The sequence below is a fragment of the Haliotis rufescens genome, unplaced genomic scaffold (assembly GCF_023055435.1).
Source record: "Haliotis rufescens isolate VD_foot unplaced genomic scaffold, xgHalRufe1.0.p SCAF_4, whole genome shotgun sequence".
Taxonomy (NCBI): Eukaryota; Metazoa; Mollusca; class Gastropoda; order Lepetellida; family Haliotidae; genus Haliotis; species Haliotis rufescens.
In genome coordinates this window covers 44291212-44317689 of record NW_025964112.1, presented here as the reverse complement: position 1 = coordinate 44317689, position 26478 = coordinate 44291212, and the positions used below count along the sequence as shown (strand labels likewise).

General features: G+C 42.2%; 1 protein-coding gene across 3 annotated transcripts in view; it reads left to right on the top strand.

Moving 5' to 3' along the window:
• LOC125371552 overlaps positions 1–26478 on the top strand; it is a 65025-nt gene that overhangs the window by 22687 nt on the left and 15860 nt on the right. The window contains exon 1 of one of the 3 annotated variants that reach the window (XM_046501573.2): positions 18440–22201. The exons of 1 other annotated variant lie outside the window; for it this stretch is intronic. In XM_046501573.2, the coding sequence (XP_046357529.2) occupies positions 21157–22201 (1045 nt within the window). In that variant the 5' untranslated portion in view covers positions 18440–21156. Of the gene's footprint in view, positions 1–18439; positions 22271–26478 lie in introns of those variants that run through there. One more of the 3 variants, XM_046501574.2, reaches the window with a different exon arrangement.

Genomic DNA, 26478 nt, shown 5'->3' with positions numbered 1-26478 from the left:
CAGCCACACACACACACGTGCATGCACGTCGCTAAATAAGTGCAAAAATCTTGAACGCGACGTTAAACCCTATTTCACCTCACCTCACCCAAATCAAACACACTGTTTTATCGATCTGCGGTACGCGTTGTCTTGGGGCGCTTCAGGAAGATTTTACCGCTGCTTCATCTAATTCCCCGTCACTCCATACCGAAACGTCGCCTTTACAGTAAATAAAGAAGTTGTTATCCATAAATCGCCTACTTTGTAATTCTCAGTAGGTTAACGATGAAAAATGACGATTTCAAATCGTATTGAAGCGAAAGTTGTATTCGCTTGAATTACTTTGGATTACATCTGATGTTGTTGCCGATATGTCAAGGGACGAAATGCGGGGTAAAATTGGATTCAACAACTACTTGCATTGATGAGGAGCTGAGACACCCAAAATCATTATCCGGGCGAACCGGGCAAAGTCGAGAATATGATAATAACGACACGTACCACCGATCATTTGTAACCCGGGTTAGAATAGGTCTTCAGCAACCCATGCTTGCTGTAAACGGCGACTATACTTGTCGAAAGAGGCGACTAACAGGATCGGGTGGTCAGGCTCGCTGACTTGGTTGATGCATGTCATCATATCCCAATTGTGTAGATCGATGCTCATGACGTCAATCACTGGATTGTCTGGTCCAGACTCGATTATTTACATACCGTCGTCATTTAGCTGGAATATTGCTGACTGCGGCGTTACACAAAGAAATCAAATATCAAACTCATACTTGAATAGTAGTAGTTTCCACCATACAATCCCTTGAGTATGTTTGTAATACTGTGTTTTGTTGTTAAATATTAGCACTTTTACACCTCAGATAAACGGTTAAAGGCTTACTATCATGATTTATATTACCGGATTATTTTTTCTTGATAAAAAGTCATTCTGACATTCTGGTTAAGTGTTGGTTTGAAAGAGCACCAGACTTATTGCTGTGTGCATCGATTCAAAATAATTGCCATATGCCATAGGTCACTTCATATGTTATTTCAAATGTTACCAATTCCCTGAAGCTGAAGCAGGATTATATAGTATGACTAGTTCCTTTGTATTCGTACTGGTCGTTAAGTGTCGAAGTGATATATCACGTTTATGCAACAGCCGTCAAATAACCCTACACAGTTCGTTAATGCATCATTACGCTTTCTAGTTATCTATTGTCACAAGGTTTAACGGGAGAGCTTAGCATTATGTTGCCGTATTCTAGTCGAGGTTTAAATGTTAATTAGAGCCATGTGTTAACTTATGACATTTTCTCAGTGTAATTTGACTCAAAAATTGCAGTTAAGCTTTTAAGCGTCATCAACAGTAGACAATGTGGTGTTTGAACGACCTGAACCGAACCTGTTAAATTATTTTGTGTAATTAGGGAAATAGTTGATTGATATGCTCATCTTCTTCGTGAAATTTAAGATAACAGACAAATGATATGGTGTTTGAACGACGGAAACCAAACCTGCTTGGACTTGCTAGATCGATTCCAGTGGCAATAAGATATTAAGAGTTTCCTAGATTTGCTTTGTCAGCTTGCAGCAAAGTGACACCAAAATATAGTGTTATTGAATAACAAATGGCTGCGCAGTTGAGCGGATATCATACTCACGGCTTATAATTTATTAAGTTCAGTCAACTAGGTTGTGATATTCCTAGGTGTAGAAACTATATCGATCACGATCTGTATCGATCTGTAGACTGGCGGGCGTTTCGTTCTGCGGTAGCCCTATTTCGGTTACCACCCAGCAAGGATCGATCAATAATTGATCAAAACAACGCGAATACAAAACGGAAACAAATGTTGAAATCGTATGCAATATGTGCAATAAATACCGTAAGAGCCCTCTAAATCAGGACTCTATTAATCCCACTTAAATCGTCCGGATTAACGAAGTTTCGGATTAACGAATTTCCGGAATAAAGGATTTGTCTATTAACAAACTTTACTGATTAACGACTTTCCGGGTAAACGAACTTTTCGGATTATCGAATTTCCGGACGAAAGAATTTCTCTATTAATGAATTTTAGGATTAACGGATTAACGAATCATGCTTCCCTTTTATCCTTTTTATCGTATATGCTACCAACAGTAATTGTCCAAGGAGAGGGGTTTCCGGATTAACGAGGTTTCAATAGCGAGACGTGCAATTGCGTCAAATCATACCATTGTGTATCATTCAACCCTAACATGTTTTACCTGCGAAACGGAGCTCATCTGAACTGACTATGATCTGTATATACCAGTCACAGGGTCGGGCATCTGGAGGCCTTTTGTCTGACAAGCAGATATCGATTTCCTGCGATGCTTCTGATTGATCTGCTATTGTTCCCTCGTGAACTCATTGTTCCATTATGGTGTTCCTATTATCCCGAGAATATACATCAAGAAAACCGTTTTGGTGACAAGCATCTTCGTTACTTCTGTGTTTTTCATGTATAATATAAACTATTCAGTATAAATATACTACTATATAACAGTAAAATGTAATCATTGTGTTAAAACATATTTTTTTATTATATACAGAATACACGATTTAGTACTGAGTGATTTAATATTAACCACCATGTGCCATCATATATCCTTTTAAATCAATATATATATATCAATATATATAAATTATGTATGTATGTATGTACGTACGCACGCACGCACGCACGCACGCACGCACGCACGCACGCACGCATGTATGTAGATAGTCCAGATATTCGTGCTTGTCAAAACTCCATTATCCACACAAGATCTTTCGGCGTTCAACGGCTCTTCAGATGTAATGAAAACTTTAACTTACATTGTAGTCCATACTACTGTTGTGCGTCGCCTAAGACTACAATGTAAGCTACAATTGAGCTATTAATGTGGTAGCTTGGTATCCATTCCAAAGATGCACCAAGAAAAGATGAAGACAATAAGAGATGTGCATGTAATTGATGTTATTGAGTTATCTTAATAATTCAGCGCCTGTATACTTCAAAAGGTACGGTAGTCGGTCGATACTCGGTTAATACTCGGTCAGCACTCAGTCAATACATTAGTATGCCACCTCGCGTGTTGGGTCTTTCAGAGGAATACACGAGCCTTGACAACGTATCTTAGATGGGCCTAGGACCTAGACACAGAGTCAGTATTTCAGGGAGTGGATGGGCATAGACACAACATTAGTACGTGTTTCAGGTTGTGGATGGGCGTACACACAACGTTAGTACGTATTTCAGGTTGTGGGTGAGCGTACACACAACGTTAGTACGTATTTCAGGTTGTCGGTAGGCGTAGACACAACCTTAATACGTATAACAAGAGGTGGATGGGCGTAGACACAACGTTCGTATTTCAGGGAGTGGATGGGCAAAGACACAACGTTTGTACGTATTTGAGGTTGTGGGTGGACGTACACACAACGTTAGTACGTATTTCAGGTTGTCGGTAGGCGTAGACACAACCTTAATACGTATAACAAGAGGTGGATGGGCGTAGACACAACGTTCGTATTTCAGGGAGTGGATGGGCAAAGACACAACGTTTGTACGTATTTGAGGTTGTGGGTGGACGTAGACACAACGTTAGTATTGCAGGTTGTGGATGGGCATATACAAAACGTTTGTACGTATTACAGGAGGTGGATGGGCATAAACACAACGTTAATACGTATTACAGGAGGTGGATGGGCATAGACACAACGTTAGTATCACAAGAGGGGGATGGGCGTAGACACAACGTTAGTACGAATTACAGGAGGTGGATGGGCGTAGACACAACGCTAGTACCTATTACAGGAGGTGGATGGGCGTAGACACAACGTTAGTATGTGTAACAGGAGGTGGATGGGCATAGACACAACGTTAGTACCTATTACAGGAGATGGATGGGCGTAGACACAACGTTAGTACCTATTACAGGAGATGGATGGGCATAGACACAACGTTAGTATTACAGGAGGTGGATGGGCATAGACACAACGTTAGTATGTGTAACAGGAGGTGGATGGGCATAGACACAACGTTAATACGTATTACAGGAGGTGGATGGGCATAGACACAACGTTAATACGTATTACAGGAGGTGGATGGGCATAGACACAACGTTAATACGTATTACAGGAGGTGGATGGGCATAGACACAACGTTAGTACCTATTACAGGAGGTGGATGGGCATAGACACAACGTTAGTACGTATTACAGGAGGTGGATGGGCATAGACACAACGTTAGTACGTATTACAGGAGGTGGATGGGCATAGACACAACGTTAGTATTACAGGAGGTGGATGGGCATAGACACAACGTTAGTATGTGTAACAGGAGGTGGATGGGCATAGACACAACGTTAATACGTATTACAGGAGGTGGATGGGCATAGACACAACGTTAGTACCTATTACAGGAGGTGGATGGGCATAGACACAACGTTAGTATTACAGGAGGTGGATGGGCATAGACACAACGTTAGTATGTGTAACAGGAGGTGGATGGGCATAGACACAACGTTAATACGTATTACAGGAGGTGGATGGGCATAGACACAACGTTAATACGTATTACAGGAGGTGGATGGGCATAGACACAACGTTAATACGTATTACAGGAGGTGGATGGGCATAGACACAACGTTAGTACCTATTACAGGAGGTGGATGGGCATAGACACAACGTTAGTACGTATTACAGGAGGTGGATGGGCATAGACACAACGTTAATACGTATTACAGGAGGTGGATGGGCATAGACACAACGTTAGTACCTATTACAGGAGATGGATGGGCATAGACACAACGTTAGTATTACAGGAGGTGGATGGGCATAGACACAACGTAAGTATGTGTAACAGGAGGTGGATGGGCATAGACACAACGTTAATACGTATTACAGGAGGTGGATGGGCATAGACACAACGTTAGTATCACAAGAGGTGGATCGGCGTAGACACAACGTTAGTACGTGTTACAGGAGGTGGATGGGCATAGACACAACGTTAGTACCTATTACAGGAGATGGATGGGCGTAGACACAACGTTAGTACTTATTACAGGAGGTGGATGGGCATAGACACAACGTTAGTATTACAGGAGGTGGATGGGCATAGACACAACGTTAGTATGTGTAACAGGAGGTGGATGGGCATAGACACAACGTTAATACGTATTACAGGAGGTGGATGGGCATAGACACAACGTTAGTACGTATTACAGGAGGTGGATGGGCATAGACACAACGTTAGTATTACAGGAGGTGGATGGGCATAGACACAACGTTAGTACGTGTTACAGGAGGTGGATGGGCATAGACACAACGTTAGTACCTATTACAGGAGATGGATGGGCATAGACACAACGTTAGTATTACAGGAGGTGGATGGGCATAGACACAACGTTAGTATGTGTAACAGGAGGTGGATGGGCATAGACACAACGTTAATACGTATTACAGGAGGTGGATGGGCATAGACACAACGTTAGTATCACAAGAGGTGGATCGGCGTAGACACAACGTTAGTACGTGTTACAGGAGGTGGATGGGCATAGACACAACGTTAGTACCTATTACAGGAGGTGGATGGGCATAGACACAACGTTAGTATTACAGCAGGTGGATGGGCATAGACACAACGTTAGTATGTGTAACAGGAGGTGGATGGGCATAGACACAACGTTAGTACCTATTACTGGAGGTGGATGAGCATAGACACAACGTTAGTACCTATTACAGGAGGTGGATGGGCATAGACACAACGTTAGTACCTATTACAGGAGATGGATGGGCGTAGACACAACGTTAGTACCTATTACAGGAGATGGATGGGCATAGACACAACGTTAGTATTACAGGAGGTGGATGGGCATAGACACAACGTTAGTACGTGTTACAGGAGGTGGATGGGCATAGACACAACGTTAGTATTACAGGAGGTGGATGGGCATAGACACAACGTTAGTACGTGTTACAGGAGGTGGATGGGCATAGACACAACGTTAGTACCTATTACAGGAGATGGATGGGCATAGACACAACGTTAGTATTACAGGAGGTGGATGGGCATAGACACAACGTTAGTATCACAAGAGGTGGATCGGCGTAGACACAACGTTAGTACGTGTTACAGGAGGTGGATGGGCGTAGACACAACGTTAGTACCTTTTACTGGAGGTGGATGGGCATAGACACAACGTTAGTATTACAAGAGGTGGATGGGCATAGACACAACGTTAGTACCTATTACAGGAGATGGATGGGCATAGACACAACGTTAGTACCTATTACAGGAGGTGGATGGGCATAGACACAACGTTAGTATGTGTAACAGGAGGTGGATGGGCATAGACACAACGTTAATACGTATTACAGGAGGTGGATGGGCATAGACACAACGTTAGTATCACAAGAGATGGATCGGCGTAGACACAACGTTAGTACGTGTTACAGGAGGTGGATGGGCGTAGACACAACGTTAGTACCTATTACTGGAGGTGGATGGGCATAGACACAACGTTAGTATCACAAGAGATGGATCGGCGTAGACACAACGTTAGTACGTGTTACAGGAGGTGGATGGGCGTAGACACAACGTTAGTACCTATTACTGGAGGTGGATGGGCATAGACACAACGTTAGTACCTATTACAGGAGATGGATGGGCATAGACACAACGTTAGTATTACAGGAGGTGGATGGGCATAGACACAACGTTAGTACGTATTACAGGAGGTGGATGGGCATAGACACAACGTTAGTATTACAAGAGGTGGATGAGCATAGACACAACGTTAGTATTACAGGAGGTGGATGGGCATAGACACAACGTTAGTACGTATTACAGGAGGTGGATGGGCATAGACACAACGTTAGTATTACAAGAGGTGGATGAGCATAGACACACCGTTAGTATTACAGCAGGTGGATGGGCATAGACACAACGTTAGTACGTATTACAGGAGGTGGATGAGCATAGACACAACGTTAGTACGTATTACAGGAGGTGGATGGGCATAGACACAACGTTAGTACGTATTACAGGAGGTGGATGGGCATAGACACAACGTTAGTACGTATTACAGGAGGTGGATGGGCATAGACACAACGTTAGTATTACAAGAGGTGGATGAGCATAGACACAACGTTAGTATTACAGCAGGTGGATGGGCATAGACACAACGTTAGTACGTATTACAGGAGGTGGATGGGCATAGACACAACGTTAGTACGTATTACAGGAGGTGGATGGGCATAGACACAACGTTAGTACGTATTACAGGAGGTGGATGGGCATAGACACAACGTTAGTATTACAAGAGGTGGATGGGCATAGACACAACGTTAGTACGTATTACAGGAGGTGGATGAGCATAGACTAACGTTAGTACGTGTTACAGGAGGTGGATGAGCATAGACTAACGTTAGTACGTATTAAAGGAGGTGGATGAGCATAGACTAACGTTAGTACGTGTTACAGGAGGTGGATGAGCATAGACTAACGTTAGTATGTATTACAGCAGGTGGATGGGCATAGACACAACGTTAGTATCACAAGAGCTGGATCGTCATAGACACAAGGGGATATACTGCTTGTGAAATGGTACATTAATACTTCATGAGCTGGCCTGACACTGTCGAGGGAGTGTGACACCTCTACCATGACGCTCACTATAATTCAGATTGGCAAGGGGCCTGGGTCACTGACCCCTGGACATAATCACCCCCTGATCAACATGGCTCCCCGGTCCCTGTGTGTTACAGACCAGCTCGTCTGTGTCACAGGTAATGGCTCACTTCATACACAAGTGTTCACATCGATCTGGACTTGCCTTCACTTTGGCATGTACCCTATTGGAGAGAGGCCAGTGGTAGCCATCAGATTCTGTGACCGCTCGATCCCGTCTGTTGGTTCCTTCAAAGCGTCCCAGTAACTGTATAGAAAGCATTTCCATCCTGTGTTGAAGTACACGCGCATAACCATAACAGTAAATTAAAACGAATTCAAAGGGACCAATAATTTTAGTTCATATTAACCGGAGTTGGTTATAAGCACAGTAAATGTGACAAAAGAATTCGTTATATCCATCAGTTCGTTATAAGCGTGTTCGTTATAAACGTAGTTTACTGTAAGTATCGGGTTATCAGAATGAAGTCCAAGCCCGGCACTGTGGAATATATTTATTTATGAAAACAACAACATGTATTAAAGCAAGTCGAACCAGCTCTATTCCACAGTCCTGTCATTTTGGGGGTCACGGGTGGCCCAGTCGTCTAAGGAGCCGCGATTCGCTGTGCTGAGTTGCGTCCCTTGGGCACGCCAGAAACCTATGATTGTGGGTTCCAATGAGAAGGACAGGTCGAAATCTGCATCAGGAAAAAAACTTCTTTTTTATTTTAGATGAGAAAAATGTATTCTAATCTTACTGGTCCGTGTTACTCTGTGTTCTGACCCGTGAAGATCCGGGGTAGAATAGGTCCACACTGGCCGTCAAAGGGACTATGTTTGTCGTAAGAGGCGACTAACGGGATAGGGTGGTCAGGCTCGCTGTCTTGGTTGATGCATGTCATCGTATCCCAATTGCGTAGATTGATGTTCATGATATCCATCATTGGTTTGTCTGGTCTAGACTCGATTATTTACAGAGCGCCTTCATATAGCTGGAATATTGCTGAGTGCGGCGTTAAACAACAAACAAACAAACAAACAACATACTCTGGGTCCTCTTTTCCATGACACACGGGCGTGGCGCATTCCGGCAGGCTGGCTGTGTTTTTGTCTGTCTCACAGACCCTGATACAAATATATATCAAATACAGCCCATGCAAGTCTATAATGTTCGGCAAGTCTAGATTACTGCAGTATCGGGAAATCATGTCTGAAAATGAAGAGAGTCTCTGGGCTCCCTTTTATTATATTTTTATTAAGATAATTGAACAATCGTTTTTTTCTGTACGATATTCATTTCAGAGACTAGATGTTAGTCTAGCTGTGTTTCTGTAGAGAACTTTACCAGTGCACGTATCCTGTGTTGAACATTGAAAACGGGCCAGTTCAGGGAGTCACTTTCAAAGTGTGTCTAGGATTTTTAATAAAACATTTCGTTCGTGGAAACGTAAAATGGAGAGTTATGGCATATCATATTGGTATCGATATGTGTTCATTGATGGGGCAACTCCCTTTTACTTCGCTGTGAGAAATGGGTTTTTGAGAAATCCACCAAGCGTATAGTCCCTGTTTGGTAGTTTGCATAAATAACGAATGGTGTCCATATCTGTGCTCGTGGGTTTCACCAAAATGGCAGACGTCTGAGACCTACATCCATTAGGGCTTTTCATAAAGCTGACACGTCCTAATATAACAGGAATACTGCCAAAGCGGCGCTAAACTCAAGTCTGTTATGCTGGAAACAATATTGATAGGCTCGTAACATTGTTATACTGGCGAGTCTCAGAATTATGTGGAGCACAGGAAGGAGAATTTCATGTTAAACAAGTTGAGCAATTGGAATCCTCCTCTCATGGTTTGTCTGTCTGACTATTTCTATAAAATCATAATTTACCATCCGCCCCAACGCTTAAAGCAAATACGGCTTGGTCAAAATACATTTATTCATCTCCGGCCTGTGAAAATAATCCTTATTGATTGTTCCAAACCGCATTGCATTATTTAATGAAGCTTTTTGTTTATATCAAGCAAATATCCGATCATATATCCTGTAATTTATTTATAGTGTATCCATAGTTTATAATACTTTTATCCTGGTATCCTCAGAAATGATATTTGCTTTTGAATAAGTTGGAGGCTCGACTGGTTGGGTATTGATGATTTTAGCAAAAACCTGTTCTGTTGATAATGAAAAAGCTACTTCACGGAGAACGTTATAGTCTGTCTCATGCAACCTTTTTTTTACAGTGAGGTGAAATTGGGTTAAACGTCGCGTCCAAGATTATTGCACTAATATATATAGCGACGCGCGCGCGCGCTTGCGTGCGTGCGTGCGTGTGTGTGTGAGTGTGTGCGTGCGTGCGTGCGTGTGTCTGCTTGCACTAGTCCGGACTGATGCCGATTGTATAGTGCTAGCCCACTGAGATACCATGCCGCAGTTTAACATGAATTCCCCGCTCAGACACAGTATACTGACTCCTTGCCGACCAGTCCTTGTTTTACCCCCTTAATGCCGAGCGCCAGACTGGGTAACAACAAGTACCATCTTTATACGTCTTTTGGTATGACGCGGGCGGACGCTCTACCACTAGGCCACGGGGGCGGTAAGTTGTGTTTAACGCCGCTTCGAACAGTAAAACAAACAGTTATGGTGTGTCAGTTAATGTGGAGTGAGTGAGTGGGTTTAACGCCATTTTGACCCGTATTCATGTTATATCACGGCGTGTCAGCTTAATGTGGGAGGAAAGCCCGAGGTGATGCAGGTCTCAGACGTTTACCACTTTGGTGAAACCCACGAGCATGGGCATGGAGCTGTCACCTAGAAACATAATCCGGGCGAACCGGGATTCAAACCCAAGGTCATAGGTTTCTGGCGTACCCAATGGACGTAACTCTGTATAACGAATTGCGGCGCCTTAGGGGACTGGGCCAGCCGTGCCTCTGTTTAATGTTGAAGGAAAATCAGAGTGAGTGTGTGGTGAGTGAGTTTGAGTTTCGACGCTTTTAACAACTTACCAACAATATCACAACGTGCGAACAACATCCAATCATTCTAATGTAACAGGGCGTGAGGCAGCCCAGTGGATAACATGTTCGCTCATTACGCAGAGGGCCCAATCACTCACGCAATCACCTCCCCCCCTTTGGTTAAATTTATTCGTCACGCCAAAGACCCGGGTTCGATTCCCGACATGGGTACAATTTGTGAAGCCAATTCCTGGTGTCCCCCGCCTTGATATTGCTGGAATATTGCTAAAAGCAGCGTAAAACCATCCGCGCTCACTCACTCACTCACTCACTCAGATCCCGGGGAAGCCAAGTGGTTAAACCTCTTCTTAACCCCCTACTTTTACCGTAGCAACCCATGTAGACATCCTCAACTCTTTGTTCACCAGTCAGATCACGGTTAACAGATGAGAGATGAGGCTGTTGTCATCTCTGCGCGTTCATTATGATGAAGCGAAATGTGTTTCCCGTCATGAGAGGTATATCCGTTACCTTGGCTTCCGAACGTTTAGTTCACAATAGATGATCGATAATTTCATTAATATTCAAAACTGTTGCAGCACAGTTAGCAGTTCATTTGAATTTGTTATTAAGTGCATTGAAGTGTGGAATCTCTTCATATGATTTCGCTGAGCACACCGGGAGGTGGCCTTGAGCGTCGTCCTCTAGGCAACAAAGTGCACCCTGGCGTTATATCAATATTGGCTCTTGTCTTGTTCCAGTGTTCGGTGCACGCTCCTTGAAGTAGCGTACCTGCTGTCAACTATTGATGAAGTAATACGTGTCCTCAGTGATCGGCTGCGTCAAGTGTCAGTCGGTGTATTTTCCTAAGAAACAGTATCTTTATAGCCAATCTCATTAAAATACATACATAATATACCTAGCATACATAACATACCTAGCATACATAACATACCTAGCATACATAATATACCGAGCATATATAATATACCTAGCATATATAATATACCTAGCATACATAATATACTTAGCATACATAATATACCTAGCATACATAACATACTTAGCATACATAACATACCTAGCATACATAACATACCAAGCATACATAACATACCTAGCATACATAACATACCTAGCATACATAACATACCTAGGATATATAATATACCTAGCAAACATAACATACCTAGCATACAAAACATACCTAGCATACATAATATACCTAGCATACATAACATACCAAGCATCCATACTATACCTAGCACATATAAGATACCTAGCATACATAATATACCTAGCATACATAACATACCTAGCATATATAATATACCTAGCATACATAATATACCTAGCATACATAGTATACCTTCTATACTTTTATCAGCTCAGTGTGTCACATCGGAATTATTTCAGCGATGTAGCGACTAGTCAGATCAGGGTTAATTGTGAAATGTATCGCTGTATTATCTAGTTCTCCAATATAGTCGATTATCGACGCGGCAATTTGATGACGTGTAAATACCCCACTTAAACTTTCTTCACTGAAATCGATGACGTCAAGCCTAATGAGGTCCAGGTGGAAAAATGGCGCCCCCATGGGGAAAACTGTTCATGGCACATGTTGACAGATTTTAGCATCGCTTCGCAATTGATTACCGATTCCTAAATTAAATGAAGTCAGGGTTTTTTCTAGATCAGTAAATTACGCTTAATCGCCCAAGGACTAATTTATAGCGACCAAATGTCGATAACTTTCAATTGGCAATCGTTTAACATACGAAGCAGTTGATTGTATTTCATACCGGTGGTCATTCGGCTGTGTTGGGGAGAAAACAGTGGCCCAGCCAGCTGTCATCCTTAGTCTCGCTGCCCTATATGGAGTTGTAGTTGTTTCCCCTGACAAGGCCTCAAATAACATACTGAAGCCATAATATGTAAGCATAACTACCTGTTTGATTAGAGGTGATGTAAAATCGGGTTTAAAGTCGTTTTCAAGATTAATGCGCTTATATAGCGACGTGCATGTGCGTGCGTGCGTGCGTGCGTGCGTGCGTGCGTGCATGCGTGCGTGCGTGTGACTGCTTGTATTAGTCCGGACTATTGCCGGTTTTCTATTGCTAGCTCATTGAGATACCATGCCGCAGTTTAACATGGATAACCCACTCAGAAAACAGTATCTTGACTCCGAGCCGACCAGTCCTTGTTTTATCCCAATTATGCAGAGCGCCAGGCAGGGTAACGACAAGTACCATCTTTTACCGTCTTTTTATGACGTTACAGGGGATCGAACCCCCGACTTTCCGCTCTCCGGATAGGCGCTATATAAACAAGACCGCGGAGGCGGTCAACACTTGTAGCCTGTAGTTTGTATGTGGAATTGCATGTGGACATTCTATTAATCCCAGACAGACATTAATAAACTAGTAGCACTGAAAGTGTTTTATTTCATGTTGATTACCTCTAAACAAATGGCTTTTTTAATTCATCTATACAAATGCCATTTGTTATACTATTTAGGTCACCTGGGGCACGTACAGTGTATATGGGTTCTTCTTCAATCTCGATTATCGATATCTGATCGATTAGCGTCTTCGTGCATGGCTTTAAACATCTTGTGATATTTGCACAATGATTTTAATAGTTTGGAGTCACGTAGGTATGTTCTAAGTGGTAATTCGAGCCTTTTCACATGGTTGCAATCGATATACAATCGATATGGTGGATCATGATCATATGCGCTGATCTTTAAAATGTACTACCCCCCGGGAGTCGAGAAATGCATAAACAACAATGACACCTTCAACTTGTATCCGAACTGAGTGAGTGAGTGAGTTGGGTCTAACGCCGTTTTTAACAGTACCTCAGTTATATCATGGCGTGTCAGTTCAATGTGATGCAGGTCTCAGACGTTTACCACTTCGGTGAAACCTACGAGCACGGGTATGGTGCTGACAAACCTAGAAACATTATCAGGTCGAACTCAGCACAGCCAATTGCAGCATTTAGACGAAGCTTATCATCAACGTAGTTGTGACCTCTGCACAACACGAGAAGCTGATAATGTTGTGGTCAGCTCCTCGTCGGGTTGGTTGTGATGTTTAAACCTGACGGGTACAACTGCTTTTATCACACGCCCATGTCAGAATTATGAGATCTGATTAGTCCACGTGATCTTGATACAATACTGTGTTACCCGCCTTGGAGGGTAATAAATTTCTCAGCGGGGGAATAAATCTCTTATACCCCGCCACGAGCAAGACAGGTTGCACATGGATTTCTGAGAGGCAGAATAAGTCACGCGACATAGCACCAGTTAACCTCCGTTCATTCCAACAGTTGTTTTCTATCAATTTTGAATTTGTTTGAATTCATTTACAGTATCATATCAAAACATGTTGGTAAGATAAATTCGTTGTAGCAGGATCACTCCCGGTACATGGGATTTTAAATAAAACCTATCGCTGGACGCATAAAACCCCATCTACCCCTCGTGATCCTGCTGCAACTTAGTGTGTCGGAGAAAGACGCCATGGACCAATAATGCAGTTGTCACGGGTGTAAATTAACCCCTTGTTCATCTATTGATTTCAAGTATTGAGCCATCCATGGCAACGATTATTGCATTACCTGGCCTTTGATGTGACCATGGAACTGTACGAGTCCATAGCGGGGTGTGTACCTGATAAAAGATATTGGAAAGCTGGAAAACCTGTATTGTGTAGCTGTATAATGATTTCAACTTAAAGGGGGACTTAGTTTGGGTAATTACCAGTCCCAGCATGTTTGATTCAAGTCCCTCAAACACAACATTCTTTGCCTACTTGTTCAGTTTCCTGATGCTTATCAATACAGCAGTTAATCGTTACCCAGCGATAATGTCCCCGCTGCATACATAGCGATTTTAAGCCGTGTGTGTGTATGAGTCGTATGTATGTATGTATGTATGTATGTATGTATGTATGGTCGTACGTATGTATGTATGTATGTATGTATGTATGTATGTATGTATGTATGTATGTATGTATGTATGGTCGTACGTATGTATGTATGTATGTATGTATGTATGTATGTATGTATGTATGTATGTATGTATGGACGTACGTACGTACGTATGTACGTATGTATGTATGTATGTATGTATGTATGTATGTATGTATGTATGTATGTATGTATGTATGGACGTACGTACGTATGTATGTATGTATGTATGTATGTATGTATGTATGTATGTATGTATGTATGTATGTATGTATGTATGGTCGTACGTATGTATGTATGTATGTATGTATGTATGTATGTATGGACGTACGTACGTACGTATGTACGTATGTATGTATGTATGTATGTATGTATGTTTGTATGTATGTATGGACGTACGTACGTACGTATGTATGTATGTATGTATGTATGTATGTATGTATGTATGGACGTACGTACGTACGTATGTATGTATGTATGTATGTATGTATGTATGTATGTATGTATGGTCGTACGTATGTACGTATGTACGTATGTATGTATGTATGTATGTATGTATGTATGTATGTATGGTCGTATGTATGTATGTATGTATGTATGTATGTATGTATGTATGTATGTATGTATGTATGTATGTATGTAATGTCATCCTTAATATAATGGATGTTTAACACGTAAGTTATATCAATGAAGTAGCTTGAGAAACTGCGTATGAATACATTTTTTGAGTGAATCGCCCAATTTATCATATACATTCGTCACCACTCGCCCCTTTCAGTGACCTGCAAGAAGACTCGCCCCCCTATCAAAGAATGTTATGTGCGAAAATACGATAAACCAATCAGAATGCGCGTATGATTTCAAGTTCTTCGTCAAAGAATCCCTCAGATATAATTTTTGATTTTACATATGTCTTGCATCTAAAAATATACCCAAGACACAGTTAAATGTGTTCAATCATACTGTATAATACCTTACGTCCCGAAGTGTCTTAAATAGCATCTGAAATATATATGACATATGGGAAATTTGCGTGAATCATTACACAACGAGTTGACAATTGTTTTAGTTATGCCCGTTTGCGCTTAGACAGAACCCAGTCGCAAAAAAATGGCCACGAGAGGGGCACGAGTCGCTATTCGGTTGGTCACGAATGTTATCATATAGTGCGGAATGACTACATTCATGTTTGTCGCCATGTTTCGGCGACATATTGGGTAATAATAATCTCAGCATATTGGAAACGTTTGTCAACAGTTTATTGAGAAAGAAGGCATGGTATTTTGATGTATGGAGCTTGAAAGTAGTTCCTGCTAGGCGACACAATTTACGTTTTTATCTGACCTAAATACTATTTGTTTGCCTGCTGATATAATGTCCTAGTTGCATGCGCGGTATTATTTACAAAGTCAACAACTAGACTGAGAATGGACAACAGACCCTGGATCAGAATCGCCTTTTAATGCAGCAGGCAGGGCGATCTGTACATACCACCGGATGTGAAAAAACGTGAAAAAAACACAAGATTTGTATCGCCCTGTTCGTAAAGAATTAGGGCGGTCGGGTAGCCTAGTGGTTAAAGCGTTCGCTCGTCACGTCGAAGACCCGGGTTCGATACCCGACATGGGTACAATGTGTGAAGCCCATTTCTGGTGTCCCCCGCAGTGATATTGCTGGAATATTGCTAAAAGCGGCGTAAAACCCAACCTCACTCACTCACTCGTAAAGAATTATGAATATTACGTATAAAAGTCTTTATTCAGACAAAAATAATTGTTTTTTACAATCGTACTTACGTGATGGAGTGACCTTCATTCATTAATAGCAGTACCAATCTGGAAGTTGAAATATTTTTCGACCATCTAGTTGAAATTTAGGCAAACATCTCTGCAAACAAACTAATAAAATATAAAAGACTTCACTAAGATATTCAAGCCAGAAGTGTGTCATGCTGGTGTACAATTACAAAGTCGAAGTCACGAACTGTATCAATAACATACGGCAAAGAAGAAACGTGTATAATTAAAGCCACGACATGGCGGATATTTCACACCAGACTTCCTGCATCAGGTAGACTACACCTAGTGTGGTAATGTACGTGATTGCAAGGTATTGATTACCTGCCTGTTGTACAGGTAAGAAACATACCCGAGACAAACTATCAGGGGAGGGAGGAGAAAGGCTGTCTATTGACTTCGGATCTCTCTGGATCCGCTGTCACGGCAGGCCTACAGATGGAGCTAGGTTGTGTGCAGGTCAGTATCGACGCGGAGGACTATGGGCATTCAATTACGGGGTGGTTGTAGTTTAGCCATCGAGTGTATGGACAGAGAGGATGTGATATTCCTTAGGGTGTGCCTCAGGGGTTATTGACTGTCTCAAGAACAAGCTTGTTTGGATTACTGATCTATTGAAGATTTAAGTGATTAATTGATTTATTTACATTTGGTAAAGGTTACCTTGTTTTCTTATTGTTTTTGGGCACATCGTCCGTGGTCTGTTTAAGTATGAATCTAGTCACACATTAGAATGTGTGGATCATATAAGGATGAAAAAAATATTCGGATAAAATTATTATCCTTTACTACCTTTATCCAATCGCTTTTTCCATAATGGGTCCGTAACCCATGTCGAGAACTTGGGATTCGAACTAAGAACTGCCCCAATTAATACCCACTGAGATACCATGCCGTTGTTTAACATGAAAACCCAACTCAAACACAGTATACTGGCCAGTCCTTGCTTTATCCCCTTAATGCCCAACGCGAGGCAGGGAAACAACAAGTTCCCTATTTTAACGTCTTTCATTATGATGCGCCGCGGATCGAACCACGGACCTTCCACCCTCCGGGCAGACGCTCTATCCACTAGACCACGGAAGCGGTTTAAATTTATATACGATAATCCTTCAATAGTCGTTGCGCGGGTCTTGTATTTTACGGTGGTTGAATGTACATGTACTGTGATAAGAAACAATGCATGTCGAATGATGCTTGTGTCACTGCCCTGGTAGTCCAGCTCACATAAACAGCTTGGTACTGTGACACATAGCCCCTGGCTGTACCCCGTGTAGACCGTGGGTAATGCGGTTGATCGGAGAGCGGAAAGTCGGGGGTTCGATCCCTGGCCGCGCCGAACCAAAATACGTTAAAAGATGGTACTTGTTGTTACCCTCCCTGGCGCTCGGCATTAAGGGACTAAAACAAGGACTTGTCGGCTCGGAGTCTGTATACTGTGTCTGAGTGGGGTATTCATGTTTCTGCGGCATGGTATCTCAGTGGGCTAGTACTATAAAAAACGACATTAGTCCGTAAAAGCAAGCACACATACACACGCACGCACGCACGCACGCACGCACGCACGCACGCACACACACAGACCTCACCGATAGATATGAGTGTGTATGTGCGTGGGTCTGTGTGTGCGTGCGTGTGTGTGTGTGTGTGTGGCTTATTGCAATATTCCAGTAACGGCGGGGTACACCAGAAATGGGTTTCACACATTGTACCTATGTGGGCGTTCGAACCCGGGTCTTCGGCGTGACGTGTCAACACTTCAACCACTAGGCTACCCTCCCCTGTCCCCCATATATATGACCCATATAAGCATCCTTCACATACACTCAGCTGAATCTGAACCAGGTTTGCATGACGCTGTGTGAAGGTCTACTGCGCGGAGTTTGCTTGTCCGTGTGCAGCATGGAACAGGCTTTCTTTGACAACAAAACAAACATAGCCGTCGGCAGGGAAGACCCGCAGACCACGTGACTCACAGGCAAGGAACCAGTTGTGTACGAATCAATTTTTATACAACACGCGTAAAAAAAGCTTGGCATGTTTATGCCACAGAATCGTTGAGGGGAAATTAGCCGTAAGTAGACCAGAAGAGGATGATTGATTTGGAAACTATTTCACTTTCAACATTTCCCCGCCATTCACAATATTAGAAAATCCTGTCATCAGCGGTGTCGAAGAGCCTGCGCTGATTGTTATAACGAAGAGACCGGCCACTCAATGATTGCTTCTTCTGGACTGAATTACAAAAAGTGAGAAAAAGCTGATGAGTTTTGGAGAGACATTCAAGATGAGTTGGCACCAAACGCAGACGATTTCCGTTTCAATCCGATCTGGCGCAATGACGAGGTTGTCTTCACCGACAAGCTGGAGGGCTTCGACATTGTTCTAGGTCTTGACAGTGGTCAGTGGACACTCAGACAGCTGGAAGATCCTACAGATACTCACAGGAATAGGTCGTGATCCACAGACAATGGACGCGCCCTGTTTACCGTAAACATTATTGTTCATTGGGAAAACTCCAAGCGTGGTCGCCTTATTGCGTGTCATGCTAGTACGCGCATGTTCATTAAATTTACAACACTTCCAGATAAGGTGTTGTGACTAACTGCGTTCAAGATCCATCAGCTTTAGATTCAATCCCAGTAATACCGATCACACCAATAGTGGCAGCGAAGTACCGTCTACCACCCGGAAATATGTCACGAGGCTTTATCAGACAGACGCTCGATGCCTACAGTAAAAGTCGAGCACCCTGAGAACATCTAATTAAGTATGGCGGGTAAAGGTATAGCCACGGATCTTTAGCCAAGTAAATATCGATCCCGAGCTGACGAGCAAAATTCAGGCCGATATAAAGCAACGAAGAAACGTCTGGATTGCGAAAACACCCTCTGGGGGTGGCCATAGTGGAGGGTGACAGACGTTGTTGACTGGTCTTGACACCATTCATTATGTAAGACTTTATCCAAGACTGCAGTGACATTTTCAAGATGGACTTACCTCATGGGACGGAGTGTGAGTCGTTGTGGACATACAATGCAGATGGAATGTATGAAGGATGAATACAACTGAGAAGACTACAAGAACGAAAAACGATTTGATGATGTTAGATTATATTCGTGACGGTGAATACAACGTTTTATCAGAAACATTATAGGATAATGGATGCCGAATGTTTCTGATGTCAGCTATCTTGGAGGTATACTGGCTGCTGAACTTTCGTCGCAAGATAAAGGCCACTGGTAACATAAATATAAAGGATTTTTAGCTGTTCATATGACATGGTTTTCTACAACCATGCATATTTCATTTGAAAAAAGGAAAATCGATATTTGATTGGAGATCAAGCTGACATTTTCCTTGGTGACAAACCATATCTATTGTATGATATGAGGATGGAATAAAACTTCGAAGTGATTTCACAAGTCAGCATCTGATACCGGATTAACATGCTTGAACTTTTGACAGCCTTGTGCAATGTGTTCCGCAACGTCAACTACACAATATAACTCAATCGCTTCTCGTTTTCCCCCGCGGTGAATAATTCATTTGTCATCAAGAAGTGTACATTCATCTGCCATAGCATATGAACCTGTGTAACCGAGCAGAACCACCGCTGTAAGATGCGCATGTTGTCAAAGCTCGAGACAGTCACTGTAGGCCTTCTCCCTCGCCCATTGGCTTGTTGGTCATGATTTGCTGTTTCTTCTTCGAATGACAGGTCCAGGGGGTCATTCTGACCAAAGTATCTCCATACGGACAAGATATGTTGGATAGTGACACACTGATCACGACTTAACTGATCTTCAGTACGGGATCCAATGACTGATATTGGCATAACATATTATGAAGATTCCTTTTAAATTGGAATGACACTCAGAACGGAGACCAAGACGTAGAGGATTATAACGTGTTCCACGCATGGATAATGACAGCATGTTATTTCATGAAAAAGTGATCGTTAATAATGATTGGCATTCGGAACGGGGATCAACGCTAGATTATAACTTGGGACATTGGTCGATAATGACAGTATGTTATGTGATGAAATTGTGATAATTAATTGCTTGACATTCGGGACGGAGACCACCAACACTAGAAGATCATAAGCACCAGCCTTCCATATTAACATACATGTTATATTCCCATCACCAGTTTTTACTGTGTCCGCCATACACTGTGAGCTAAAGGAGTGACTTTCATAATGTACAATCAACGACAATCTATTCTGAATTGTATTGGCCACGTGACATATTAGATAATTCGCTGAAACTTGAAGCCTTTAATCAGTTAAATGGAAAAAAGGACCAACGTCCTGTTAGCAAATTTGACGAACTGCATTTAAGTTCCATAATTCTGACATCCTTTTTTTCCAGTAAAAGGATGTGTTTATGGGCGATGTGTGTGATTTAGTGTTCAAGAATGCTGGTTCAAGAATGTCTGACAAACGCTCCCTCGAGGTACCAGCTTGCCATGACACGAGACCGCTGATAAAGGCAATGAGATGTAACGCTTTTACAGAAGTCTTGTGATGAAGCATCCCCCAGAGAGTCTTGAAACGTCTTCAACTAATGCTAGAGCATTGTCCTTTAACTGTGACTTTGAGGACCGAATTTCATCCGGTAGGAGTGAGAAGTCTTACGTCTGCCAAACACAATTAAGACAGCATAACGGTTTGTGCTGGTAGGAGGTTTTTCACAGCGATGTTGTTTGTTGTTTTTAAGTAAGTGGGGATATTCTTATCTGATTTAATGCATTTGAGTGTGGAGCAGACGACCACGGTGGGTCCACAAATGATGCCGACATCGAAACATATAATGTGGGTGCCTTCTGTCGCTATCGCCTGTCTTTTCATCCTGGGGCTTTGTTTGTCATTCCGACGTCATCTGAGAAGAAAAGCCAAGAAAAGACAATACATAGTAGAATACCAGGAAAAGAATTTGTCGGCCCGTAGACCAAGAATTAGAGGTAAGTTGGCCGGAAGTGACACCCCAATGACTGACAACCTGTCTCATTTTTACTCGGAGGCAAATGGGGTCTCCCATGTGTATGAAAAGGGCGACAATAATCGCCTGCTTTCAACAGAAGATGTCCGGTTTTCATTGGATGATTTTCCTAAAGGACAGGGGTCTGGTAACGTGAAGAAACACTTTCGGTCGGCGTACGAGCTTGACGAGCTCAATACAAGCTATTATAGACAGATTTCCGATGACGAGTACTTCCGGCGTAAACGCCCGCGGGAATGGCACTACCTAAAGGCAGCCAGTGTCCGTCACCTATCACCAAGGAGACAGAGACAGCGTGTGCACGATTGTGACGTCAAACACAAGTCATTTTGGATAAGAAGTGACGTAAGGAATCCAAACGAGAGTGAGGTTAATATAAACCAACCTGCGGTGAAATACATTAAAGTATTTGATCTGGACCTGTGTGAACATTGTAGGATGTACGTGGAAAAAGTTGATGGATCCTTGTCAAAGGCAACCTCGCCTCGTGGTTCAAGGAACAGTCAGTTATATGATCCATCGGAGGTCTGTGGGTCCAGTTCAGTTAACGTTGATGCGCTTCCTCGGATCCAACCCCAAGCTTCCTTCACGTCACGAATCAGTATTGCGGAAGTACATTCGCCGCCGCACCCCCAGTGTCAGTTCCAGCCTATAGAACGTCACAACAGTAGTGAAAACATTGCCAGTAGGACAAAGTTGCCCCCTTCTGACTCTGAAAGGCCCCGATCAGCTCCTGATCTCAATGAAAATGGTATTGAAATGTCGGAGTTTCTAAGACTTAGTGTGCAAGGTAAGAGTGACGTGTCCACCTCCTCGCCAACAGTCTGTGTGATGTAGCTGTCTGCTTGGATACCCCCATGTAATTATAGATTTGTTATTTACACGTTGCCTTGCCGGAAACCCAGTGTCAGATTTCTGTGTATATCTTGACCATCGTCTGTTGATCCCGTCATCTCATCTGCCCCCTCTCGCCCCCAGGGTGAGTGTCCGCGCTTCACGTCGAAAACATGTGTTCGAATCTTCCTTTGGTATCATTATGTACATATTTTACATTGTTGTTAAATAGGCGTTCCATCAACCCGTAAACAACCACGATCGTATGGAAACTCATGCTTTCGTATGTCATTAATAAGTGGCGTGATTGAGTTTATACAAAATATGTGAAAATCCCTCTTTGTTTTAACCGTGTATGGTTTATATAATTTTATTCATATGCGTACGTATGCGTTCTAATGGAGAAATGCACAGACGTGTATATATATATATATATAATTAAAAACGTCAATACCAGAGAATAACCAGTCTCTGTTATCAGCCGAAACAGATCAAATTGGGCTTAAAAAGCAAAATAATGATAACATACATGAATGGATAATTGACAATCAGTGATGACCCCAAAAATCGAGTCTGGACCAGACCATCCATGCGTTGCCTTAAACACTGTATTCCAGAAAGCGCTGTTAAAGGCCACAGACATGAAATATTATGAAACGTTCCACCATTGCAAGCATTCAAACATGATCATGCCAAGTTCCGTTATGCTTGCGTACTAATGCTGATATTAGAGAATGTCACTTATGTATTGTGCTGAAGATATTGGCTACAACAATTGTGTCAATAACGTCTTACACCAGACCATCATCATTTTAAAAAACGCAGGACCAATGTTATTTAGTTTGCTACCATATCAACTGATAAACATTTATCATCATCATCATCATCATAATCATTTAAAAAAACGCATGGACCAATGTTATTTAGTTTGCTACCATATCAACTGATAAACATTAATCATCATCAAAATAATCATTTTAAAAAACGCAAGGACCAATGTTATTTAGTTTGCTACCATATCAACTGATAAACATTAATCATCATCATCATAATCATTTTAAAAAACGCAAGGACCAATGTTATTTAGTTTGCTACCATATCAACTGATAAACATTAATCATCATCATCACCATAATCATTTAAAAAACGCAAGGACCAATGTTATTTAGTTTGCTACCATATCAACTGATAAACATTAATCATCATCATCATAATCATTTTAAAAAACGCAAGGACCAATGTTATTTAGTTTGCTACCATATCAACTGATAAACATTAATCATCATCATCACCATAATCATTTAAAAAACGCAAGGACCAATGTTATTTAGTTTGCTACCATATCAACTGATAAACATTAAAAATCATCATCACCATAATCATTTTAGAAAACGCAAGGACCAATGTTATTTAGTTTGCTACCATGTCAACTGATAAACGTTAATATTAAGCCATATTGCAAAGAAAACTTCAATTTCCTCCATCCAAATCGGAGTGGTCATAAAGTGGCGGTAAAACGCCGCATGCTACTGGCACTGGGTCTCCTCGACCTGGCATCTCTGCCTTAATGTAAATAATCCAGGAGTTGACACAGACACTCCAACTTGCTGGCCACACATTCAAAGTTAAATAATCAATAAGATGAAACGCCCTTGGCGGATGTTTACTTTAAGTATCAGCTATTATTTCTTTCTCAAACATTAGTTATATACAGGGTGGTGTAGCGGAAATTCCTGGATTATTTAAACCCCTCTTTCTTCTTCATTTGAGATTTACCAAACTGCTGTCTTATTTTAGTGACCTGTTGGCATCTTGTTAACACGGGCACTGTGCGTAATTTTTGCCTGTATATTTGATACAATCCTTTGTGTATGATTATGTTGTTTTGTTGTTTTACGCCGGAACCATATTCCTGCAATATGAAAACAGTCTGTAAAATAATTGAGTATGGACTGGATATTTTGATGACGTGGCAACCGAATCTATTGTCATTAAAGACAAGAATAGTTTCCTCTGGATCTATTCTAACCCAAAATCCTAACATGGTCATTTGTCTTCCTGTTTCTGTACCCCTGTATCCCATGTGTATCCCATGTGTATCCCATGTGTATCCCATGTGTATCCCCTTGTTACCCCATCGGTATCTCTGTAAGTCCCGTGCTGCCTGGTTGGAATGGCAATGCCAATTAAAACTGGTATTGGTTTCCGAAAGATGACCTTTATAGATTTGGACCAAATTGAAATATGTAGACAGAGGTCATGATGTGAGTCAAATTCTGTTTGAAGAGACGCCATTAAGAGTGTGATGGGAGACCAGATCGCCCAATATGAAAAGGAGACTCTTCCCCATAGTTTGGTGCCCATTTTCAGTCTCGGGCTTGACATTGTATTAAGTGGCATGTCATTCGTCGCCACGCGCCCCTTTCCGTAACCTGCCTTAAGCTTGTTCCGGTATGACATAAGATGGTCACGGATGAGTTCTGATGTTCATGAGGCAATAAGAATACTTCTAGAGGGATACGAATCGGCATTCGGCTTGTCACGGAATGTAACGAGTTGGGCACGAATGAGTTCTGATGTTCATTCGGCAATAGGAATCCTTCTAGAGGGATACGAATCGGCATTCGGCTTATGACGGAATGTAATGAGTTGGTCACAAATGAGTTCTGATGTGCAATATGAAATCCATCTAGAGGGGTAACAATCTCCTTTCAGTTTGTCACGGTATGTAACGAGTTAGTCACGAATAAGCGACGTGTCTAACATCGAGACAATGTATATGTGTGATAAGGATATTAATTAACACCCCCCTTGGTCTACAAATAACAGGGGGCACGGGTGGCCCAGTCGTCTAAGGCACCGCGATTCGCTGTGCAGAGTTGCGTCCCTTGGGCCCGCCAGAAACCTATGATTGTGGGTTCGAATCCGTGTTTGCCCCGATTATGTTTCTAGGTTTGTCAGCACCATACCCGCGCTCGTGGGTTTCACAAAAATGGTAAACGTCTGAGACCTGCATCACTTCGGGCTTCCCTCCCACATTAAGCTGGCACGCCGCGATATAACTGGAATACTGTTAAAAGCGGCGTTAAAGGGGCACTGATCTAAAGCAATTCCCCGGGTGGTTGTTGCCTTTGTTATTGTTTTTTCCCGTGAGTTTCTGAGCGGTGCTACCACTAATTATACCTGTAATAAATTAATTAACAGAGCATCAAGTGAATGATGACAAATACACACAAGCGTAGGGTTATACCAGAAAACTAGGATGACAACAAGGGAGAAGTAATCGTATTATCGACGCAATACGAAAATGCTTTCACTGCATGGATACTCTTTTATTATTAAACTATAACAATCATATAACTATTTCCAAATGACGACATCTGATGAGCCTCTTTTTGTCTGTTTGTTTAGGCTGAAGAAATTAATTAACATGCGTTCACGATTAACCAATCAGTGTTCAAAATTGAGTAAAAAAAATATTGCCTCCAAGTTTATTCAGCTGTCCTTGCAGACGGTTGCCAAGTCTCTTGTCACGCTTAGTTGCTTTGCGTATCATCCGGGTATTTACGGGGAAAAAACAATAACAAAGGCAACCACCAGTCCCGGGGAATTGCTTTAGATCAGTGCCCCTTTAAACCTAACTCGCTCACTCATTCACTACAACATAACAAGTTTTGAATGACGCGAATTTTGCTAGGATTAACTATTATGCGTTTGAGGAGGTGAGACTCGTGCGTGATGTTGTCACTGGTAGAATGCTCTAGCCGAAAAAGAGGAAACAAAATATACTCATTCTGTCCTAGCCAGCTGTCATCCTAAGTCTGGCTGCCCTACACGAAGTTGAAGTTGTTACCACTGACAAGGCCTAAAATAACATGATCATAATATGTTAGCATCACTACTTTGTTTGATCAGAGGGGTTTAATGTCGCGTTCAGGATTATTGCACTAATTTAGCGTCGCGCGCGCGTGCGTGCGTGCGTGCGTGTGTGTGTGTGTGTGTGTGTGTGTGTGTGTGCGTGCGTGCGTGCGTGTATGTGTGTGCGCGCGTACGGGCCCTAGCTAATGCCGATTTTATGGTGCTATGTCACGTATATCCAGTATATGCCACGTATATCCAGTATATGCCACGTATAAGGCCAGTAAATGCCACGTATAAGGCCAGTATATGTCACGTATAAGGCCAGTATATGCCACGTATATCCAGTATATGCCACGTATAAGGCCAGTATAT